At 32.4% G+C, this 23621-nt stretch overlaps 2 protein-coding genes and 1 long non-coding RNA gene across 12 annotated transcripts; 2 read left to right on the forward strand and 1 right to left on the reverse strand.

Moving 5' to 3' along the window:
• Positions 1–1140: 1140 nt before the first annotated feature.
• On the reverse strand, positions 1141–2605 carry LOC106769524 (geranylgeranyl pyrophosphate synthase, chloroplastic). The gene has a single exon (XM_014655175.2). The coding sequence runs from the start codon at positions 2346–2348 to the stop codon at positions 1254–1256; it is 1095 nt and encodes a 364-aa protein (XP_014510661.1). The 5' UTR covers positions 2349–2605; the 3' UTR covers positions 1141–1253.
• A 6960-nt stretch (positions 2606–9565) lies between these two features.
• Positions 9566–12653, forward strand: LOC106765588. Of its 9 annotated transcripts, none has more exons than XR_001376045.2 (6): positions 9566–9901; positions 10166–10838; positions 10945–11235; positions 11506–11572; positions 12103–12238; positions 12327–12653. It is a non-coding gene; the product is annotated as an uncharacterized LOC106765588 (long non-coding RNA). The 9 variants fall into 9 exon arrangements; XR_002668368.1 differs by having other exon boundaries at positions 9567–9901; positions 9976–10838; XR_001376044.2 differs by having other exon boundaries at positions 9572–10309; positions 10664–10838.
• Positions 12654–15242: 2589 nt separating this feature from the next.
• Positions 15243–18504, forward strand: LOC106765394 (NEDD8-conjugating enzyme Ubc12). Of its 2 annotated transcripts, none has more exons than XM_014649999.2 (6): positions 15243–15379; positions 15728–15840; positions 17370–17478; positions 17645–17723; positions 17874–17990; positions 18068–18504. In XM_014649999.2, exons 2-6 carry the CDS (start codon positions 15732–15734, stop codon positions 18203–18205), a joined length of 552 nt encoding a protein of 183 aa, XP_014505485.1. In that variant the 5' UTR covers positions 15243–15379; positions 15728–15731; the 3' UTR covers positions 18206–18504. The 2 variants fall into 2 exon arrangements, with proteins under 2 accessions (XP_014505485.1, XP_014505486.1); XM_014650000.2 differs by lacking the exon at positions 15243–15379 and adding an exon at positions 15399–15546.
• Positions 18505–23621: the final 5117 nt, after the last annotated feature.

Here is a 23621-nt window from a genome sequence, read left to right on the forward strand (position 1 = left end):
TACTCCAGAGTCAAAAGGACTCGCGAATCAGCTTCTTTCTCAGAAGATACAATCAGTTCTCCAAAGCAATTTTGTCCAAGACACCTCAGAAACTAAGTTTTGATAACCTCTTTCAACACAAACTCAAATTATTGTTGTCATATAACAAGAGACTAACCAATGACTACTTTTGTTGTATACCTAAACTCCATTGGTTGCCTAACAATACATTCCAGCAACACCAAGTGAGAATACAACTTCAAAGTTGGCCACAGAGGCTAAAGTTTTTCCCTTTGAAAACAAGATTGACTAAAGTCAATTTACAGATGATCTTGATTTAAAAATCGTTCTCTGTTTACTAAATTTGTAAAAAACAATTTAAACTGATAAGTTTGAAATTCCATTCTTTGCAGCATCTGAATAACTTGCACAATTGTGGAGCATCAGATACTGGTTTATGTTGTAACAGCAGTAAGAACAGACTTCTCTTCAGGATAGCAAATTTCAAGCGATCATTTTGCTTAAAAGAATAAAAAAATTAAGGAGTCAACGAGATAGAAGTGTTTCATTTGATGACACTTAATTGCATACCTGCGATAATATATTATATAATAGATGAACCAAAGTTAAATATGAAACTGATTGCTTCATCATCCTCCACTGACATGATTGACTATTCCTTCTCTGCTGAAAACTGATTGCTTCAATTATCCCAACACAGCATCCGCAAATCAAATTCTTTTCAAACTCAGACTCAACACGGCAACCAAAGACAACAGCTAATGGAAAAAATAAAACAAGCTCCATTTTATTCCATCAGTTAAACACTCAAAAGCCATCAGAGAAACATTTTCATGATCAGGCAAAACTCATCTCACCAGTTTAATTCCTGAGACAAAATATTCAACATCCAAAATTAATCTTCGCAAGCAGTAAAAATGAAAAACAGACTGAGTCTAATCTATATACAGAGCCTAAGTGAAACGTTTTCAACCAGATTGACTCTGAAACAAATCAATGTGAACGTCACAGACTTCGCAATGTGTGATTAGTATAAAAATCCTTTACACTTATATACGAAAAAGGATATAATATTTAATTACAAATTACAGGTATATAATACTTATTCATCATTCAAAATTGACGAGTAAGGCAGAAAGAGGATGGGCACGGGGATTATTATAATCCATAGCTGAACTGCAGTAAGCATATAGAATGGCTTCATAAATCTAAATTTTGTAAATAATTGTTAATTTGTAACAAAGTTCAACAATCTAGTTCTGCCTATAAGCAATGTAATTGGCTAAAGCAACTAAAGGAGCAGCCTTGACAGGGTCAAAGCCAGAAAGCTGATCCTGAGCATCTTTGTTCAATTTGGCAGCAAACTCCTTAGACTTCTCAATCCCCAAAAGCTTGGGATAAGTAACCTTATCAGCCGCAAGATCCTTCCCCGCAGTTTTCCCCAATTCCTGGGAAGACTTCGTAATATCCAGAATGTCATCAACCACCTGAAACAACAATCCTATATACCTCGCAAACTTCCTCAATTTCTCAATCTCCTCGTCGGTTCCACCGCCCAGGATGGCGCCAAGGACCACCGCGCCTTCCAGCAGGGCCGCCGTCTTGTGGAGATGGATGAACTCCAAGCGTTCGAGGCCAACGTCGTCAAGCCCCTCGGATTTGATGTCGACCACCTGGCCGGCGACGAGTCCCTCGGCGCCGATGGCTCGTGCGAGCTCCCCGAGGGCGCGGACGATGCGAGGCGGGGAGGCACCGACGGTGGCCCCGGCGATGTGCTCGAAGGCAAATGCGAGGAGCGCGTCGCCGGCGAGGACAGCGACGTCCTCCCCGAAGACCTTGTGGTTGGTAGGTTTACCGCGGCGGAGGTCGTCGTTGTCCATGCAGGGGAGGTCATCGTGGATGAGGGACATGGTGTGGATCATCTCGACGGCGCAGGCAGCGGGCATCGCGGTGGCGGCGGCTCCTCCGACGAGCTCGCAGGCGGCGACGCAGAGGACGGGGCGTACGCGCTTGCCACCGGCGAGGAGGGAGTAGCGCATGGCCTCGTGGATCCGCAGCGGCTCGCGGAGGGGAACGGCGTCATCAAGCGCCTGATTGACGGCGTCGGCTTTCTGGACCATGTAGGACTTGAAGTTAAACGCCGGCTTCTCTTGGGTCTCAACAGTGTCCTCTTTGGTGAGGAGTGCGGAGAGAGTGAAAGGCGAGGAGGAATAAAGCTTATCTCTTTGGCGTTTGGTGACGATGAAGGAAGGAATGGGGGAGTTAGTGAGGCCGTGAAATAGAAAAGTTGGGGATCTGGATCTGGTGAAGCTGGGGTGTAGCCATGCGTTAAAATTAACGGCACTCATGGTGGGGGTTCTGAGAATCTGTTTGGTTAGATTGAAAGGTTTGGGCTTTGGTGAGAACTATAAGAGTTTATGCATTGCATTAGGGTGGCGAAGGAAAAATAATACAAGGGGTGCTGAATGGTGAATGGCGAGTAGTGAGTAGTGAGTGGATAAGCAAAGCCTTCCTTCCACTTGCACCAATTACTCAATTACTTTGGATTGGTTTATTCAACTACAACAGCAGATAGCATAAACTATCATCTATCTATCTATCTATTTCACTCCCTTTATCTCTGTCACCTCCTTTCACTGCCTCGTGTCAATTCCATCCACTTTTTCTCCATTTCTTTTAAACCAATTTATTTCCTTTTATTTCACGTCTGATTCCACTTATCCTACCTATACTTGCAACAAACCACACCAAAGGGTTCTTTTCAAATACCACTTCATTAAATATCCCTATAATTCCTCATTCATCACCACCTATAAAATGCTTTCTATTATTAATTATGAAAACTTCCACTTTTAATTATAAACCAAAATAATTAAATAATATGCTATCTTTCTATTTATTTTCTTTTAAGTGAAACTAGATAGCTACTTATTTAAGGGCCATATAGAAATTCGACTGTAAATCTGAATGGTGAAGCATTTTCTTAACACTCTTATGTTGACATGAATCACAAATAATTTCGTGCACTTGTCCACAAGTTGAAACATTGTTTTCATCCTATCCACCACAGGCAGTCCCTTTGTCAATGACATTTGCTACAAAAAGAGACAGTGCTTATTCATCTTTTTGCGCCCATTCATTATGAACTTCTCCAAAAACATTTATATTGAAACACATCCAAACACACAAATTGATATGTATCCCAAAGTAACATGTCATGAAACAAAAATCAAGTAAAAAAAACTCACCCCAACTCTATAAACTACTAGCTTCTCCAATTATAATTTTCTAAAATAATTATTTAAAATTACTTTATGTGATAATATATATATATATATATATATATATATATATATATTATTTCGGTTGCGAGGTCGAGTTATCACCGACATCTCCATAATTTGTCTTCTAGACCGTTTGGTTCCATCTCCTGATGTCTTCCTCTTCTTCGAATATCGTCCGATCAAGTACCTTTCAAAGATTTTCAGTTGTTCAAGTAAGTGTCCAGTCAACACAGTAAATATAGGACAATAATAAATATGTAGTAAATATGAATCATCTACCTCATACATTTAATTTGTATTTATAGTTTTTATTATGAGCTTATGATTAGTGAAATCTTAATCACAACCCAATCTCGATCCAATGATTCTAGTCACGTCTTACCTTAATTTCGTCTTAAACCAAAGGTTACAACTGACCGTCCGCTATGAATCGTTCGGTAATGCTTTTTTCTGTCCAAAATATATATATATATATATATATATATATATATATATATATATATATATATATATATATATATATATATATATATAATTTAAAAAATTGGGACCATGAAACATAGTGTTCGGCTCAAATCAACCGACCTAACATTTTCTTCATTTGTTTTCAATATCGAAAGATGTTGATATTCACCTAAGTATATTCATTAGGCTTGAAGGTTTCCAATATAATGTGGTCATAACAAAAGGTATAAAAAACAAATACTAAAAACATTACAGCAACTTAAGCATGAATGAAAACAACATTAAATTAAGAGAATGTTATTTCTCTCGTACCTTGTGCCTAAGCTTTAAAGAAAAAGGGTGTTGAAACTTTCTTCTCAGAAGAAATATAACCTTAAAAGCTTTGAGAAAATAACCTCCCAAAAGCTTCTAGAACTCAAAGAACATCTAAGCTTATCAATTATTCTTTTAAAGATTCTCATATAATATGAATGTTTTTGGTGGAGATGATTATTTACGTTGTGTTCGCTTAAGATGATGTACTATTCATGAGAAAATCCTAGTATGGATTTGCAAGATGCAACATGTTCATTTGAGTAGATTTTTGAAGATGAATTTAAGCGGATTTGTGATATATCCACTTTTTTTTGGTCATCCGCTAATAGGTTCAAGTTTGGAGTGATTTCATTTGAAATATCATATTTGCTCTGCATGCTTTGTAAAATACCACGTTGAAGATGAAGAAGATGAAGAACAAAGTTTGAAGGAGTTGAAAAAGAGCTGTATTCGGTTCTAAAAGCGCTGTATTCGGTTCCCATTTTCGAGTAATCAGTTCCAGTCGAGAGAACAAATGCAACTTATGCTTGTATTCGGTTTTGCAAGCTTGTATTCGGTTCCACTAATCACTTGTATTTGGTTCTTGTGGTGATTTATTCGGTTCCACAAGCCTGCACACCTTTCATCCATGCGCTGATGTGTTTCCAAGGTTGGTTGTAAATTGTATTGTGTAGCCAACACACAATGCTTACTATCTCTGAATTTGCTGTTATATTATGATATTAGAGCATCTTTGCCTGAGGTACAAAAAGCATGCTGCTTGTGTCTTATAAATTATCATCTATTACCTTAGGAACCTTCCTTACTACTTATTCATAAGGGTATTAGAAGTAACTTCCTGTGTTAAGGAGTGACTACCAAGCATCCAAAATATTATGTTAGGCACTTGTTAAATTATATTTTAAAAATACTTATTTCAATTTACTAAATTATCATTTTTTTAATTTTAAAAAATAATTTTTATTTTATTTTTTTATTTACAACATTTTATTGATTTTTCTTTCAATAGGTCCCTTCCGTTAAGTCTCTCTTATCATTATAAATACCTTTCACCTTTTTCTCTCTCAAGCCTAAAAAACTATGTCTGAGTTCGAAGAAAGAGAATGCAGTAGAATTGAGTTCTCAGAAATGGGGAGATAAATGACATGATTTACTGACGAGGTCTCACAAGTCATGCACATACTATTCCAAGAGAAAATCTCAATTTACTAACGCAAGGTTTATTCTGTGTTCATTCATGTAAGGCCAGAAAATGTAATTAGAAGTCTATCATTTTATAGCTAAATTTTGTTTGAGGAGAATACATGTGACGTGCTTCATTTCAAGGTCAGTCAGTAACACCAAATGATAAACAATATAAACCTGTACTCTAGGGATACTATCTATCATTTTTTGTTTTATTCGGTTGATTAAAACTATAAAAGATTCAACTTCTATGCACTTGTTCAACCATTTGTTACAAGGTTGGGCATCAACTCTTTTACTTTGTCAGCTCATGATATTAATATGCTCAAATACAATTTTAAGATGCTGCTACCTTGAAGGTTTAAGTATCTACATGTTAGGTATTACTACAGAAATGGTGCAAGGATGCTCATGTTTTGAACGGTGAATTGTAGAAGTTGACCAATAAAACTCAAAAATCAGAACGATAACAGATGGCACTCGAGCATAAAAATGGTTAAGCAACTGCACTATTCACATTTGAATGGCTAGATACCTCTCATTATATATAGATTGATACACCAAATCATTTCAATCAAAATGCAGTTTCCATTTGTCACACACACACACTCATATATATATATATATATATATATATATATATATATATATATATATATATATATATATATATATATATATATAGTTGTAACCAGTAAGTGCATTAACCCTATAAACCAAGAAAATGAGTTCAATAAAATATTGACTACATATATAGTAGAAACCAATCATGTATGTTTTCATGGTTTGATTTTTCCTTCTTGATGATCTTATTAACCATTTTTGTTACCATGTTCACATCTTTCTCCACTCGTTCGATAGTTACAAGATAACATCAAAGCCTCAACTATTTGCCACATTAACAACTTCTCTCTTTCCAACTCAAAAAATTATCATTCCCTAATTCTAATTCCCTAGAATCTGTTTCATACATCAAACTATGTGGGATTATTATATATCAGGTGCTTTTTTGAAATACACATTTACATCATTTAGTTACATTCTAGATAAAAAAAAAAACGTAGAAATATTTTAGGTTGTTTCAGGTAAAATGTGATTATTCATAAAAGCCAGCGAAATATTTTTAAATTAAAAATAATTAAAACATACTTGTGGTCGGGAAGTTTTTCAAGATTTTTCTATCCGAAACTTATAATATATAAGAATAATGATATTTTAACAATTTTTTTAAATAACTTTTTGACAACCTTACGTATTACTATTTATGATTGTAAAAAGTTGTTAAATAAACATTTTTCAATATATAATTTTTGTAAGGAGAACATATAAATTATGGGTCGCTATCAGAAACCTTTGGAAATATAACTTTGAGATTGCAGTGTGTGAAATATGCCACAAGCTCCTGCTGCCGTGCTATATTGTCCTTAACTTCCCTCCTCCTCAGTTTCATCTGCACACCCAAAACATACTCTTTCACTATGATAATTAGTTCCTTCACATCATCCACTTCCCTCTTTGACTCAACAACAATCAAAGGAATAGAATAAATGCTTAAGATTTCTATGCTTGTAAAACATTTTAGATGCATAGATAAGGGTGTGCATGCATTTTGATAAAGCTTCACCAGTTTATGCGTAAGTCCATCAAATTTCATTCTAAAGTACGATTGATTGTTTATGTAAAATGTAAAAACTGAATACAGGAAAAATAAAGACTCAGTTATTGTAGCACGAGATAACAGTCTAATAATGAACAACAAACTTTATTGGATATTTGGCAAAAGTTTCGAGCTGGAGTGTAGATACCCATGTGCCACACGTACACATATGTATGAATTTCGATTGATAAAGTATAAACTTAATTTTAGCAGCATCACGTATAACAGATATAATTTTATCATACATTGAATCCTATAAACTATGGAGCATGTTTCGATTGATAAAGTAGCTCCCCATTTCTGAGAAGTCAATTCTACTGCATTCTCTTTCTTCGAGCTCAGACATAGTCTTTTAGGCCTGAGAAAGAAAAAGGTGAAAGGTATTTATAATGGTAAGAGAGAATAGAAGAGAGAGAAAAAGGTGAGAGAGGTAGTTATGATGATGTTATAATGGTGAGAGAGAGAGAAATAAGAGAGAGAAGTGTCAGGAATAGCAGAGAAGTGTCAGGAATAGCAGTGGAGAGAGAAGAAAAATATCGCCACGTAAGTGTGAAGTTAACGTCGTTGCAAGCTACTTAACAGAAGGGACCTATTGAAAGCAAAATCAATAAACTGGGGACCTAATTAAATCACTTTTAAAAGCGGGTATCAAACAGAAATTCAGCCCCCAACTTAGGGACTAAAAAGGTAATTAAGCCTTTTTTTTTTTTTTACATTTCTTATTCACAGTCACAAAATTTCTTATTCACAGTCTCAAAATTGGCAATTTTTACATATTTGATCAATAAGTCTAATTCAATGTTTTTTATGTATGCAACATGAAAATGTATGATATTAATATCAAAACCTTAGTCCATTCTTCCAACTCCAAGCATAGGTCAAGATTCTTCCACCTTCAAGTAACTCTCTAATTTGATCAAACGGTGTAAGCGTGAAGAGAAGGAAGAATCTTGACCTGTGCTTGAAGTTAGAAGAGTGGACCAAGGAAAAGAGTTAGCATTGACCCCATAAACTAAAACATTAATAGACAAATAAATATAACACAAAAAACAACATAAAAGCTAATAGCCTCTCAAATTGGATGTATAAATCAAACATTCCCAGCTTGGATCAAAATTTTTTTAACACAACAAGAGATAAAGATTTGGTCACAATATCTACTAGTTGTATGTTGATGAATTGAAAAAAGTTTAAGAACACTAATACCTTCTCTAACAATGTGACAATCAATTTCATTGTACTTGATCTTTTCGTGCATAACTTGATAACTTGATTTGATGCAATTTGAAGCATAACTTTATTTGATGCAATTTCAACGACAAATTAATTGTCACAAAAAATTAAAATAGGTTCTTTGTAGATGAATCTCAAAACACTCACTCAGCAGAGAAGTTAATCACTATCTTTCACAAATGGTAGCAACTCTATATTCAATTTTGGATCAACTTCTCAAAATAGTCTATTATTTCTAAAACTACTAAGATATAGAAAAATTGCTAATTAAAGATGTTGAGAACAAAGTTATCTTATGAAAGGTGGGAATTTATGGAAGGTATATTGATGCTAAAAAATAAAATTCTAGATATATCTTATTTATATGATATTTGTGTCTTGAAAAGATATATAATAATGATTTGACAGATGATATTAGAAAAATATATATTAAAATATACTCATTATAATTGTGAATTGTTACATGAAGTACATTAGAGGAGTACAAGATGTAGATGTATAATCTTACATGAAGTCACAAGTTGAAGAATGAGAGATGGACAAAAACTAATAAGGGTTTTAATGGTAAGGTGTTGAATGATTGTTAAAAAAACTAAGGGTAATTCTCCGTATCAAAGTCTAAATCTAACCAAACTTGTGTACTATGAGAACTACCAAACATTTTATGATTGATGTTATAGTATATCCTTTTTAGGAATATTATCCATTCATGTTAATGTGATTCAAATTTGAAGGATAAAATCATTATCGTGACGCGAATCGCTTTATAAAAGAAAAGTATGAATCTATACAAAAGTTAAAATTATTCAAATTTCGATCATAATTTCATATAAATTAACATGTGAAAATATTTTATAAATTATAAGTTTTTCCCACATATATAGTCATAAAGAGTATTTTGAGATGTTTAGAAGTTCTGTTTGAACTAATGGTTTATTTTCACAAAAAACTACAAGTTTAGGAATAAGAATTAAGGTCCATGTATTCTAATGTTTTGCATAACTCTTACATTGTTTTATTACTAGAGTACCTTTTATATATCTAGGCTTACCTTTGCGGGAAAAGCCAACAAAATTAAGTTTTTGGAATAATATGGTGAATAAGATTAAGAAAAAACTAGTTAGATGGAAAGGTACGTTCTTATGACAGAACATGTCTAATTAAGTATGTTTTTACAACCATCCTATTGTTTTACTATTCCCTCTTTAAAGTTTCATCTAGTGTATGCAATGCTATTATAAGGTTATAAAGTGACTTCTTATGGTAATATCACTAAAAAAACACTTATTTAGAGGGATTATATTGTGGAGATTATAAAAAACTCCTTCAAATTAACATAATTTAAAAAGTTTAATTTGCGTTATGTAACTGACAATAATAGCGGGGTTTTAATTGTTATTAAGAGAGGTTTATTCTCCCATTTCTAAAACACAATCTTAAATTTAAGTTCAATTGTAAAATTTTATTCTCTCCAATTCTAAAACACTGTCTACCTAAACCCTTCCTTCCTCTAAAAATCTGTCTGAACCCTAAAATCCCTTTCTTTCCTGCGTTATGCTTTTTCCATCCTATGTGTCCTTCGTTTCTTTCTTTCTTTCTTCTTCTATTTCCTCTTCTCCTTTGTTTTTCTTATTTCTCCTTTCGATTGCCCATGTTTCATTTTTCTTTCAAATTCACAGTCGCGGAACTCCTGGTAGACGAAGCTACAAAGGTGGTTGTGTGGACCAAGCAGACGGCGGAGCTTCCACTCATAACGTGACAGGTTTATTTTATTTTTTTTATGTTGTTGGACTCTGCACAAAACACACCATTCGGTTCTTAATTATTCGATTTCAGTTCTTTATGAGTTTGTTGAGAGACTGGGTGAGGACGGTGATGCAGTAGAAATTTGGGGATCTATTCTTTGAACCTGCAACAATCATGGGTACTTGGAACTGGGAAAAGTTATTGCACAAAAGTTGCTTAATATGGAATTGGAAAAAAAGGATTGATGGATATCATGTTCTGCTATCAAATATCTACGCAGAGGAGGCGAAATGGGAAAATGTTGATAGAGTGAGAAATCATATTAAGGAAAAAGGTTTGCAAAAGGAAATGGCATGTAGCTGGGTTGAAATCGTTGGGTCTGTGAATTACTTTGTAGCTAGAGATGAGAAGCACCCTTTAAGCGGTGAGATATATTATATCTTGGGCATATGGATTTTGGAATCAAGTGACTGAAATGAAATAAATTATGCCAAACTTTATCAAATTAGATGTCGGTTAGGTTTGATTATGACCAACACTACCCGCATAAGTTCATCCAGTGTGCACATGACTAGAGCTGTCATTGGTCATTCATTTGAAACAATATTTCATTGATGAAAAACATATTAATTCATGCACAGCACCGTTAGACAGCTAAATAGTGACAATTTTGATTCTACTTTTTGCTCCTGAATCAACAAATGTTGTGGTTATTACTTCAATAAAGGTATAATTTTTCAACTCGACACTTTTTACATGATGTAGCATTTAAATGCAGCATAAAAAATGGGAAAGTTCAACTCAAGCGTCACTTCTTCAGATTTGGTTCACTGTGGTATTCTACTTTTCCTACTTCTATTATCACTCTATTCCATTCAACCTGCATCTTGTGCCTCCAGAGTGAAGTTCCTTCCAGGATTCGAGGGACCCCTTCCTTTTGTTCTTGAAATTGGGTAAGCTAAACTCTTAGTGCTAACTACTAATCCTATATATGGTTTTAAGTTTTGGCTTATGAGATTGAAAGCATTTGGTTGAAACTGATGATATGAAAGGTATTAGGGAGTGGGAGAATCCGAGGATGTGCAAACATTTTACTACTTCATTGAGTCAGATAACAACCCTAAGGAAGATCCTCTCCTGCTTTAGCTATCCGGTGCCCCTGGTTGCTCATCCCTAACTGACCTTTTTCTTGAAATAAGTAACACTTTATTTTCCTTTTCATGTTGCGCTTAGAAAGAAACAAAACTATGTTGACTTTGTATGAGTGATATAGGTCCACTTTCATTAGAACAGGAGGAGTACAATGAAGGTGCACCCAACTTGATCTTCGAGAATCAATCATGGAACAAGGTACTAGTCTACATTATGATCAAATGATAGTAAAAAAAAATATTTTGACTTTTTTTACGAAAATTATTTCATATTTTAAATTTTATATATGTAAAAAAAAACATTTCTCATCATATTACAAAACTTATTATTGATCCTGTTATACTTAGAAAAGGAAAAATATATTTTTTCTTTCAAATTCAGTCTTTTGTACGATTTTTTGTCCTCTTCGTAGGTTAGTAGCATTATATATGTAGACTTGCCTTTTTTCACAGACTTTACTTATGCCAGAACAGAACTTGCTGTTCAAAGTAGTGATAAGTTGTTAGCTGGTCAAGCCCATCAATTTCTAAGGAAGGTATTCATCCAAATTTTATTTCTTTATTTTAAAACCCTTCTCTTTTCTTTTGGTTGGATTATATATATAGTAGTGTAGCAAATAAAATTGGCAGAGTGTTTTAAAGACGTGATGGTATGAGCTTTTGTAATTCACATGTATATAAAGATGTTTATTGAGCTCTTTTTAGTGTTATAGATTTGTGAACAATTTTAGGAGTAATATATATAATATTATTGAATGGAGTTGTAATGTTAAAAGGTCTGAATAATGGAAAACAGATGTAAGGATCACTTTTAATATTAAAATATTGATATTGAATTAAGAATGGGCTAGTGGTTGTTTCGTTCAGAAATTGTTTGATAAGCTGCAGTACCTTTTCAATTAAGGTTACGTTTTATAGAATTGATGGTTGATGTATTATAAATTGGTGGAATAACTATTTGTATTTTATTAAGTGTTTTATAAATTATAACTAGGAAGGATGTGTTTAAATGTACTGTTATGTTAAAAAATATACGGATTATTATATCTGTTAAATTGATTATTAGGAAGCAAAGCATGATTCACTGGTGGAAACTTGGATTGTTGGAATTTCTTTTATGTACTAGTTTGTTTCAAATGAGTGGGTGCTAGTTTTGTTGTCAAGCAAGAGATGATGCAACCTAGTGCCAGCATCAAATACAGGTAAATTCCTTTCTATATATTTATCTTCTTGTTTTTTCCAGTTTGCATATTATCATAAATCTTTTTATGGAAAATCTCAACTTTGCAGGGAAATGGATGATGAATCCACTGTTCAAATTGTATCATGTCTACAATCTCACAAAACTTCATATGTATATTATCAACCAAAGATTAACAGCAATGGAAGCTGGGAGTCTGTGAATAATCACTCGTTGGGCATATAATCATAAGGGAAGCAGTTGATGAAGTGAAGTTGTTTTACTTCGTAGGATAGGAAGCAAATACAGAGCTATTGGTCTCATGTTAAACTGTTAGGGGTTTTGTTTAGGTAACATTATGTATTTTTTTTTTTTTTATATTTGCATTGTAATTGTCAATGAATCATCAATAAAATTAATTTTGAATAATTTATGTATTTTACAATTTTATATATTTTATTAATTTTTTTAATTATTTCAGCAAAGTGGTGAATTAAATAGTATATATTAATTCCAAAAAATAGTTTAAAAAATACAGGTATTTTTTTAATCAAATAATTGAAAATATAGGAGGTTAAAAACTCCCACAAAATAATAGTCAGTAATAAAGGAAGTTTTTACTCTCAGTATAAAAATCTCCGTAAATTGAATTTGATACCAGGGGTTGCGAAAAACCCTCGCACATAGTTTGTGAAAAACCCTCGGAAATTATTTTGTGGAGGGTGAAAATCTCTGCAAATCGAAAAAAAAAAACCTCCATTAAATAACATTCTTTTGTAGTGTATGAAGCAATGGATGGAAAAATAGCATGGACAAAATGAAAGAATATTTGCAAATCTAAGGAATAAGGAAGGTTGGGTGTCAAGAACATTATGTTATTTATTTTATTGGCCAAGTGAAAATGGAGGTTGGTTATGGAAGATGATGGACTATGGAGTTGAGTTAGTGGAAAGTTAATAAGTGGAAATTGTGTGTGGAGTGAGGGAAAACATGGTTTGAGTGTGAAAAACCACATATATCAACATTGATGATAGAGTTAGAACTAAGATTTTCAAATTTGGAAAGGGAAAATGAATGGAAATAGTGTGATGTAGTGAGAGATGTCACACTATCAGATCAGCTTATGAAAACTTGTCGAGTAGTCAAATAAAAGGACAATATTGATTTCTTTAAACTATTTTGGATAGTTAATGATTTGTATTGGTCAAACATTTAGCTTGAAGGGTAATTATGAAGAGATTGACAACTAAGCAAAACTTGAGACATAGGAAAATATTACTAGACAATGATGTATATGTGATGTGTATTGAGGTGAATACAATAGTGTTTCATCTACTTTTTCCTTATAAGATTGCAACTATAGTGTGAAACATGAATAATAGATAGATGGAGACAATTTTAGTACAATATAGTCAAGTGGTAAATCACTTCAAACAATTTAGTAATTTAGAACTTAGTGTGAAAGGTATCATTTGAAAACATATATGGATAATAATCATTTGTGATATTTAGCATATGAACTAAAACCTTTTTCTTATCAAAAAGTCACAATAAGGATATAAGAAATAGTACAAAGTTGTTAATTATACTAAACTTACAAAAGAAGGGAAAGAGTGTTTGAGTATTATTAAAAAAATACAAACAATAAGACTAGAAAAGATATGAAATAAAAACTTATATACATTTAGATATTCACAAAATATTCTAAAAATATTTGATAACATTCTTATTTCACCTTTAATAGATATTTTCTCATGTATAAACTTTATTTTTTAATAATTTAATGAGAATTTTCGTCAAATATTTTTACTCAAAATCAAATGCTTCGTTTTCAAAATGATGAAAGATTCATTATGAAAAATAGGGTCAAAGCAATTAAAATATTAGAGGTTAAAAAATTCATAAAAATAATGTTAAGAACTTAAAGAATATATAAAATGCAATAAAGATAGGACATATAAATAGAAAGAATAGAAACTAAAGAAAGAAGACACTATTAACACAAATTATTAAGTTTTTCATTGTGCAAATTTTTGGTAGAAGATAATGCTGAACCTTAATTGAGTTAGTGTGATTGATGTAGAATTCTTGTAAGTACTTTATATTAACCATGGATGAGCACAACTTCTACTTATGGTCATGGTGCAGTGGTAGGATGTTAGAAATTGAAATGATAACTTCACTTTTCATCACACTTTCATCTTGCACAACAAAAGATAAACAAGATTCAAGTTTTAATGTGTTACAAACTATGTGTTATATGTATGTCTATATATATATATATATATATATATATAGTTACTAACTATATAAATGGTGAAGAGGAGAAAAATTAAAGAAAAGATAAAAAAGAATGGCCAACAAAAATGTGCTTAAAAGTTCACCACATGAAAGCAAACTTGAATTATAAGCAAAACTTCACTTTTCCCTCTTTCTCCCTCCCTCCCCCTCTCTCTACATATGATATTTTTCACACATAAAACGCATATGGTAAGTAGTCTACTACCAAATATAATCACTATTTCAAAACTTTAGAATTCTAGAAATTTGGAAACTACTTTAATAGATTTCCTAAATCTATATTAAATGTATAAGATGGGTTGATGTTGATTTATAACTTTCCCTAAATGGTATTATGTTGATTTCCTAAACCTATATATTAAATAGTATTATGTTCCAGTTACCAGATATTAATGGCACCATTGCTATGAATCTTAATAAAAGTAAGGTATTTGCATCTTCTAAAAAAAGTAAAGTGTTTTAAAGGAGAGTTGAATAGAAAAAGAACAATAAAAGTTATTAGATGTCATAAACAACATCACATTTTATAGTCTAATTTACATTTTATAATTACAATACATTAAGGATCAGATCATAAATCTCATCCATTTAACCGAGTTTGATGATTAAGTATTGTCATTATTTATTTGAAAAGAGATTTTAGATGGAAGATGTAAAATTAGAATGCAGCATGTTGGTGACGTCACGAAAAAATTATCCAAAGAATGAAAGGCTTTTTATGGGAAAATTGAGCTAAAAAAAGGCTAGCAGTTGCGGCGTATGAGTGCAGTGTGTGCGATACCTGCCAACTGCGAAACCCCTCTCAAATCTCTTCCGTCTCCCTCTTTTCCTCTTCTCAATCTCTGCACTTTTCTCAATACAGGTTATTCTCAATTCAAACTCCCTTACCTCTCTTCCTCATCGAATAGCTTTTCATTTCTATTCCAACTACCTCACCCTTCATCTGCCTCAGATTTCCCTCTCCTTCCCGCTCCTTTGTTTCTTAGGGTTTCACGCTTTCCTAATTCCTTTTTATTGGAAACCAGACCTGTAGGTTTATCATCGGCTTAGGCCAAAATTTCGATCTGTCCCCTCCCCCCTTTTAATTGTGTCCCTGTTGAATATTCTGATCTGCTTGCTTTTTGGCTTTCGATTGAAGTTGTGGTTTTTAATTTGCCTGGCAATGATGAATTAAATGTTGTGCATGATTGAGTTGATGTCACCCTTGCAGAACCATGATTAAACTGTTTAAAGTCAAGGAGAAGCAGAGAGAGCAAGCAGAAAATGCAAGCGGAGGACCACCTGTTAAGAAGCAATCAGCTGGGGAGTTGCGTCTTCACAAAGGTTAACCTCTATAATTTCTGTTTTGTAAATGGCTAAAACTTGTGTGCTGGGCTCAAAGCTTTATGTGCACAAGTCAATTAGATCATGCATGTGTTACCCAAAATTGATGCTTCAAAAGAGTTTATGTAGCTTTTAATTACCAGAGGAGGGACTTCTGTAGGCTTTAGACATGCACGAGGAAGGATGTGTTAAAAGGAGTTTGTAGATTCACTTAGTCTGAACTGATGTATTTGGTTGTAGGAATAAAATGTTTGAAATTTTCTGATCTATGATTTTCATCACAAGGGATAGAAATAATCTACAATATGTAAGTGTTTTTGTTTTGTAATGTTTGAGTGACTTTGGACTGAAGAAGAAAGGTTGTTACTTTTTTAGGGGAACATAGTGAATATCTATCACACAATTTGCATTTTATGATGTCTGAAGCTTGTTTCCGAAGATGAGTTGTTCGCCACTTTGTTCGTGCTTTTGGCTTAATGATTTAGACGATTTACATTATTGGTCAATTTACTTTCTTTACGTAAGTGGTTTTATTTTTGTTTTTAGTCATTATGTTGTGTAGAAACTATAGTTTTTGTTCTAATAGTATAATTCATGCATTTGTCAGGATTGCATAATTTTATTTTGTTTTTTTGCATCATGCAGTGTCATAATTCAAGTTTTTGTGTGAAAATATCTTTGTGCATTTGTCAGTATTAGATATTACTTTAATTCTGAATTAAGAATTGCACAAACTTTGAGGGAAATGACAATTAGAAGCTTTCAAGGGATCTAAGTATAAGGATCCTTTTTTATTTGTTAAAAACTGTGGTACTTGAAAGTACAACTGCAATAGTTTCTCAGATCAATTTCTCAGCTTCTGGTAGCTGTCATGCTTGGAGTACAGTGTATTTTGGATTTTATGTGAATTGACAGGGGGAAAATCATCTGGTGATTGTTTGTGCTCTTGTTCGGTGGTTATATCACTTCCATCTGCATTCATGGAAGCTGTTTTAGTTTTGAATTTATTATTGATTTTTCTGGGAAGATTATTTCTTTTCTGCATGTGGTAAGTTGAAATTTAATCTGGCTATTTGCCGTTTTAACATACTCTGATTTTTGTGTACTCTCCCATGGTGTTGGTGAAGTTGTAAACTGATATATCTCTTAAAATGAGTATCTGTTCTTAGTACATATATGATATTGCTTTTTGGTTTTAAGTGGTTTGGTTTCATACAAAAAAGACCTTTGGAAGTTCAGGTAGCACGAGTTGATTGTATGGTTTTTATTCCTATGAAAACGGGGAGAGGGACTCCAAGAAAGACATTGGGGGAAATTGTTGATAGAAGTTTCATGGTAAAGATTCTCTGAGATCTGGTCTATAATCAGACTCTATGTCATTCATGTAGCTAATGGTGCTAACCTTACCAAGTGGGATAAGGCTTTTGTTGTTATTACTGATCTTGTTTTGAGATTACTTAAGGCTGTGGTTTCTGCCATCTTATTCTATTATATGAGCTCTTGGTTACATTGGTGTGCACTTCCTGCAGACATAAGTGAGTTGAATCTGCCAACATCGTGTATCATACGATTTCCCAATGGCAAAGATGACCTGATGAACTTTGAAGTTTCAATCCAACCTGATGATGGCTATTACATGTATGGAACTTCCCAAACTATCTGCCCATCTGTTTTGTGTTTAATTTGGAGAATCTTCGATGTACCTATCTCATTGGATTTGCATCCCCGTTCTCCACCCCCATAAGTAAAAGGAAAATGAACTTAGAACATACTTTTCTCCTCTATTTTTGTTTGTTCCTTACAGGGGTGGCACATTTTTGTTTACTTTCCAAGTGTCTCCCATCTATCCACACGAGGCTCCAAAGGTTAAGTGCAAGACAAAGGTAGGAATTGGGAAACCATGATTATCTTTGGTATTCTATAGTCATGCTTTATTTATGTAGAAACTTACGTGTTAATCTTGCTAGTGACATATTTTTCATTTTCCTTGTCTGTTTAAAACTCATATTTAGTTTGTCATGCCATACACGTAGGTCTACCATCCAAATATAGACTTGGAAGGAAATGTTTGCCTTAACATCCTGCGAGAAGATTGGAAACCTGTTCTCAATATAAACACAGTCATCTACGGATTGTATCATCTCTTCACGGTATGACTCTGGTTTTAGCCAATTTTGGTTACTATCCTTGGAACTTCTACATTATAATCTCTGAATTATCGTGGCAGGAACCAAATTATGAGGATCCCCTGAATCATGAAGCTGCTGCGGTCTTGAGAGAGAACCCGAAGTTGTTTGAGTCTAATGTGAGGAGGGCTATGGCTGGTGGGTATGTGGGACAAACCTATTTCACTCGTTGTATGTAATCTTTGCTCCATAACTTAAATTCCGCAGTTGGAATATTATATCATTGCTTAAAAGGTCCATGGTTTGTAAAATTTACTTGCGAAAATTTCATTTTCTTTCAAAACGCTTGCTGTTATTTGTCCTGGAGGAGCAAGATGATAAGCCCAAACAAAACCAAGCATAAGAAAGCCAAGCAATTCGTTACTGTAACTTTTTGTGCTTGCTTTTGTAATGTGACTTGATATTTAAAGTGGACCAAACAAAATGGATTCCGTGGTCAAATATATATATAATATATATATACTTTCTGCTTGCTCCGATTGCAGTTGCATGACTATTACTTGTTCTTTGACTGATCGTTTTAGTTACTCTTGCTGCGTTTCCATCAAATGCAAACATTGATTAAACGTCATACTGTAGTGGCTTCAGTAATTTGAGGAATTTGAATATTTCTGGTTGGTTTGTGGGCTCAGTCTGAGATCACTACCATGTTATTACAAGGTGGGTCACCAATTGTTGGGAAAAAAGGCATACAAATTTTCTTAAAAAAATATAGGTAAAGAATAAGAAGCTGAAATGAACCATGCACATCTTGTGAGTTACAATTAGCTTTTTCAATTAATTTATACAGTAATATTTTCATCTAATATCCCCGAAATATAAGAAATATGAGTAACCACACTGCTCGTTTTCAGCATTGTGGTTCAGTACTACGACTCTATTCGAGGTTTGAATGATGGGATCACACTTGTGTTGCTCTACTTCCCAAACTATTTTGTTGCCCCTTTCTCCCTCTGGCATCGATCTCTCCCTCTTCCAACTTTTTCTTAGTAGATATAGATGTGCGCTTTGCTCTCCTCCACATATGCAGTCAAAACTTCGAAGATGAAGGAGACCATTCTCAGCCATTAGCAAGGATGAATAAAATTAACCTGTATTATATTAAACTACATCAAACTGAACTATTTATAATAAAAATGGAACTGTACTCTTTTATAGTTTCTATATTCTCATTAATTAACATTATGCAAAATTCATTTTTTATTCATTCCCCAGCGTCGAAACGGAGAACAAGAGCTTCTCATCTCTTTGTCATTGCCTTTCCCGCATCATGTTGGACGTGAGGTGATGTCATTATCTCTTTGGGTTTTCAATTTTTAACTATTATTATTCATTTTCGCTTCGATCAATCTAGTCTTTTGAGAATGTATAAGGATTTTAGTGGGATGAACTGTCATGGTTTAGGGAATCAACAATTGTATTAAAAGGGTGACCCACAATTTTTGTTTTCATCTTACACTTTAGTGCATGGTTCCTTACTTGCACATAAATATTTGAAGAAAATGACTTTTCAGTATATGAAGAATTTGAGTCCTTGGTTATTCAACAGTTGAGGAAAATTGAAGTCAGATGCACTTAACCAAACTGTGTCAATAAATTTAGGCAAAATCAACTTTCTTTCTTTCCAAAAAGATTTGATCACTCCTTCTAGTAGAAAACTTTCTTCTTAATGATTCTCCCATTGGAGTACAAGGTTGTTGTGAAATGGAGTTTTTAGGAAAAAAGATGAAGATAAAAATAGATTAAAAAAACTCTGGTTTGGAGACATATGTGGGAATTTTGTAGTTAGGGTTTCAAGAATAGGGGATTAAAACCGTAAATATGCATTAGCTTGATACAATAATTGATTTCTGAAGCTCATTTATATAGCCAATTACTCTCAATAGCCAGATTTGATTAAATCTATGCAAAACTTAGTTGTTGCCAATGACTATTTTTCATAATTTTTCGCCCTACAACTAAGGATAATAAATTATTTTTTAAAATAATTGATTATTGCTTCGTCCTCAAAAAATAGAAATTTTCAAATGCACTTATAAATCAATTTAATAATTTATTCCAGATTTGAAAAATTAGTGAATCTTTAATAATGGATTGGGACTTGAAATAATAGATTATTTTAGCAATTTTTTTTGAAAAATATAAAATAATCAATTATTCTAGAGTTGAAATGAAAAATTAGTTAATCTTTAATAATCGATTATGACTTGAAATAATCTATTATTTTAGTAGAATTTTTTGGAAAATATTAAAATAGATGGTTTTTATCCACTTAAGGCGTATATAATATTTCCAAATCCTTATAAGTTCATAAAATCTATCTTTAGCTAAGGGTTTAATGAAAATATAAGCTAATTGATGCTTTGTGTCTACATATTCAATTATGCAATCTCCTTTATTCATGTGATCTCTAAGAAAAATGATGTCTAATATCAATATGCTTAGTTCTAGAATGCATTGTTGGATTTCTAGTGAGATTAATTGTAGTAGTACTATCATATTTTAATGTAATATGATTAAGAAAAATAACAAAGTCTTCTAACCGTTGCTTCATCCATAAAATTTGTGCACAACAATTTTCTACAATAATATATTTAGCCTCAGTGGTTGAAAAAGGCACATAAGCCTATTTATTAGAATGCCAATACATTAAAGAACATCCTAATAAATGACATGTACCACTAGTGTGTTTCCTATCAATCTTACATCCCCCATAATCAACGTCAGGATAACCTATTAAACTAAGAAAGACACATGAAGAATACCATAAACCAAAATAAACAACTTCTTAAGTTATTTCAGAATTCTTTTAACTACTATAAGATGAGATTCTTTAGGACTAGACTAAAACCTAACACATACCCACATCTTTGCATAATATCTGGCATACTAGCAGCGAGATACGATAAAGATCCTATCATGCCTCTAAACATAGTTTGATTAACTTCCATACCTAATTCATCCTTATCCAAGTAGCAAGAGGTTGTCATAGGAGTGGCTGCTTCTTTAGTTGTATCCATACCAAATTTCTTTAAAATCTCATTGCAACACTTAGATTGTAATAAGAAGGTTTCACCTTCCATTTGGTTAATTTGAAACCCAAGAAAGAATGTCAATTCTCCACATTTCAAACTCTTCCTACATAATACTTGCAAATCCTTGACAAAAAGAGTTATTGGTTGATCCAAAGATTATTTCATCCACATACTCTTAAATAAGCAAAATATGTTCACCTACTCTCTTAATAAAGAGAGTTAAATCAACATGTCCTCTAGTAAAATCATTTTATAATGGAAAAGTACTAAGTTTTTCATACCAAGATCTATGAGCTTATTTTAATCCATATAGTGCCTTTCTTAATGTATAGATATGATCAGGAAGCTTATAATCGTCACATTCCCAAGCTTTACTGTCCTATTCTTCCTCTAAATTCAAAAATCATGCTTTAACCCTTGTTTGTTGTTACTACAACCCGAGTCAAAATTTCATCTTTCTTTTACCCGTGTTTGGTGTGGTTCTTCATAAGACATAAAAAAACTCCTCTTCTTTATCTGACTCAACATAATTATCTTTCTTTTTTCAGTTAGAACATTTCATACTAAAGTTTCCCAACTTGTGGCATTTGAATAACTCAATAATGGTTCTATTTAAAGGTTTTATAACTTTATCTATGCTACATCCCCCTCTAAATGCACTGTGACCCCTACCACTACTGGGTCGTCTTCCTAAGTGACTATACTAGATTTATCTTCCTGAGTTACTTTCAATATGTTCCTTTTCTTGGTATCCTTGCACTCCTTTTTTTTCATATATAAGACTTATTTTGAGAGAAAAATCCTAGGAACTCTTATTTTGGGTCTAATGTGAATTTTAAAAATTATTTGGAAAGTCAAATGTGACAGATCTTTAAACGGCCATAACTTTTGCTCTGATTGACAATTTTGACATTATTAAACATCGATTTGGGGTAGAAAAAAATTTTCAAACCCATGACAACCTGCGCTGCTCGATGTTCCTTCTAGATTTATTTTTAAAATAAAATTTCGTTTTCTATTTTTCATCAATTTATTTTGTTTTTTCCAAACTTTGTAAAAATATTTCTCATATTTAGACTTTAAATTTTTATCTAAAATTTTTTGTGGGGCATCTAATATTTGGTGCTTTGAACAAGTTATCAAGTCATTTGGAGTTGTTTTGAATATACTATTAGTTTTACCCTATGTTAGGATGTATAACATGTATGAACAACAAACAAATTCAATAATATCAATATCAACAATACAACAAACAAGTTCAACAATATCAATATCAACAATACCAACAAGTTCAACCTTCTTGAAAATGAAAACAAAAACTAACCTTCTTTAAAGTGGGTTTGTTGGATGAAGTTTTTTCGCCAGTGAGAGAGAAAGGAGAATACGCCTATGCTCCAAAAAGTACTTGTGCACGAAACCAATCAGGCAAAATGAAAGAAAATCATACCTAAAGTAGTTAATCAACATGATTTTGTATAAAAAGAAAGAAAGATTATATGTGTTGGTCGCTGAAAGCTTCGTCCAAGAAGGGTTTAAGTAAAGAATAAGGTCTCGCGAAAAGATAAAGTGAATGAATTTTCAACCTCCCATCCAATTTCTTAATGAATTCACTAATATATATAACGTCTAAAAAGTGATATTTCGACATCTTATAACTTTTGGATGTCTAAAACTAAGACATTCGACATCATACATGAGTACATTTTCATCGTTATGCCAAAAATTTTGGTGAAATTTACCCAATATGACGTATAACCATTTGACATTGAAAAAGTCTAAATTCAACGTCTTATTTCTATTTAAAAAAATGCTACTAGTTATTTTTAAAATTAACTTTTTTCAATTTCTAACGTTGAATACAAGACATTAAAACCTTATTTTATAATAGTGAATAAATGTGATATTTAACATAAATACTATCATTTTCAATTAAAAAAATATGCTTTCAACTGTGAAAAAAGTGTTGTGAATTGAATTAATATAGTATGTATATTTTCTATGCAAATTGTGAACGTGTAAATTGTTTATACAACTTATTGAAATATTCAAAAGAATAATTAATGTAAACAATGATTTTTTTTTTTTGGATTTGTTATGTGTATAAAATGAGCTACTAATTTATGTTATGAATTTAAATATTGAAAATAAAATATTTACATACCCATATTTGTGATAATGAGAAATGAATTTTAAGTCTTAATTAATATTATAAAACAATTTGTATGATCATTCACTTATATCCTATGTATTATGAATCTTATTCATAAGGTGGAAGTTCTACATCAATTAAAAATTAGACAAATTCATAATATTTTAGTGAATACAAAATTTTTCTTTACTAATTGGTTTTATAAGGTTAAATTATATCTAATATTTTCTTTTTAAGTGTCTGAACAATTCTAAAAGTAATAAAAATTAGAGATTAAATACCGACCAAATTTATAATAGCTAATTGCAACTGAAAATTGGACACTTTTTTTTTTTATACTGGATCACATGCATTGCTATCAACTATACAATCATATTCATGGAATATAACTTATTCGAATGTATAAAATTG

The sequence above is a fragment of the Vigna radiata genome, chromosome 7 (genome assembly GCF_000741045.1).
Source record: "Vigna radiata var. radiata cultivar VC1973A chromosome 7, Vradiata_ver6, whole genome shotgun sequence".
Classification (NCBI taxonomy): domain Eukaryota; kingdom Viridiplantae; phylum Streptophyta; class Magnoliopsida; order Fabales; family Fabaceae; genus Vigna; species Vigna radiata.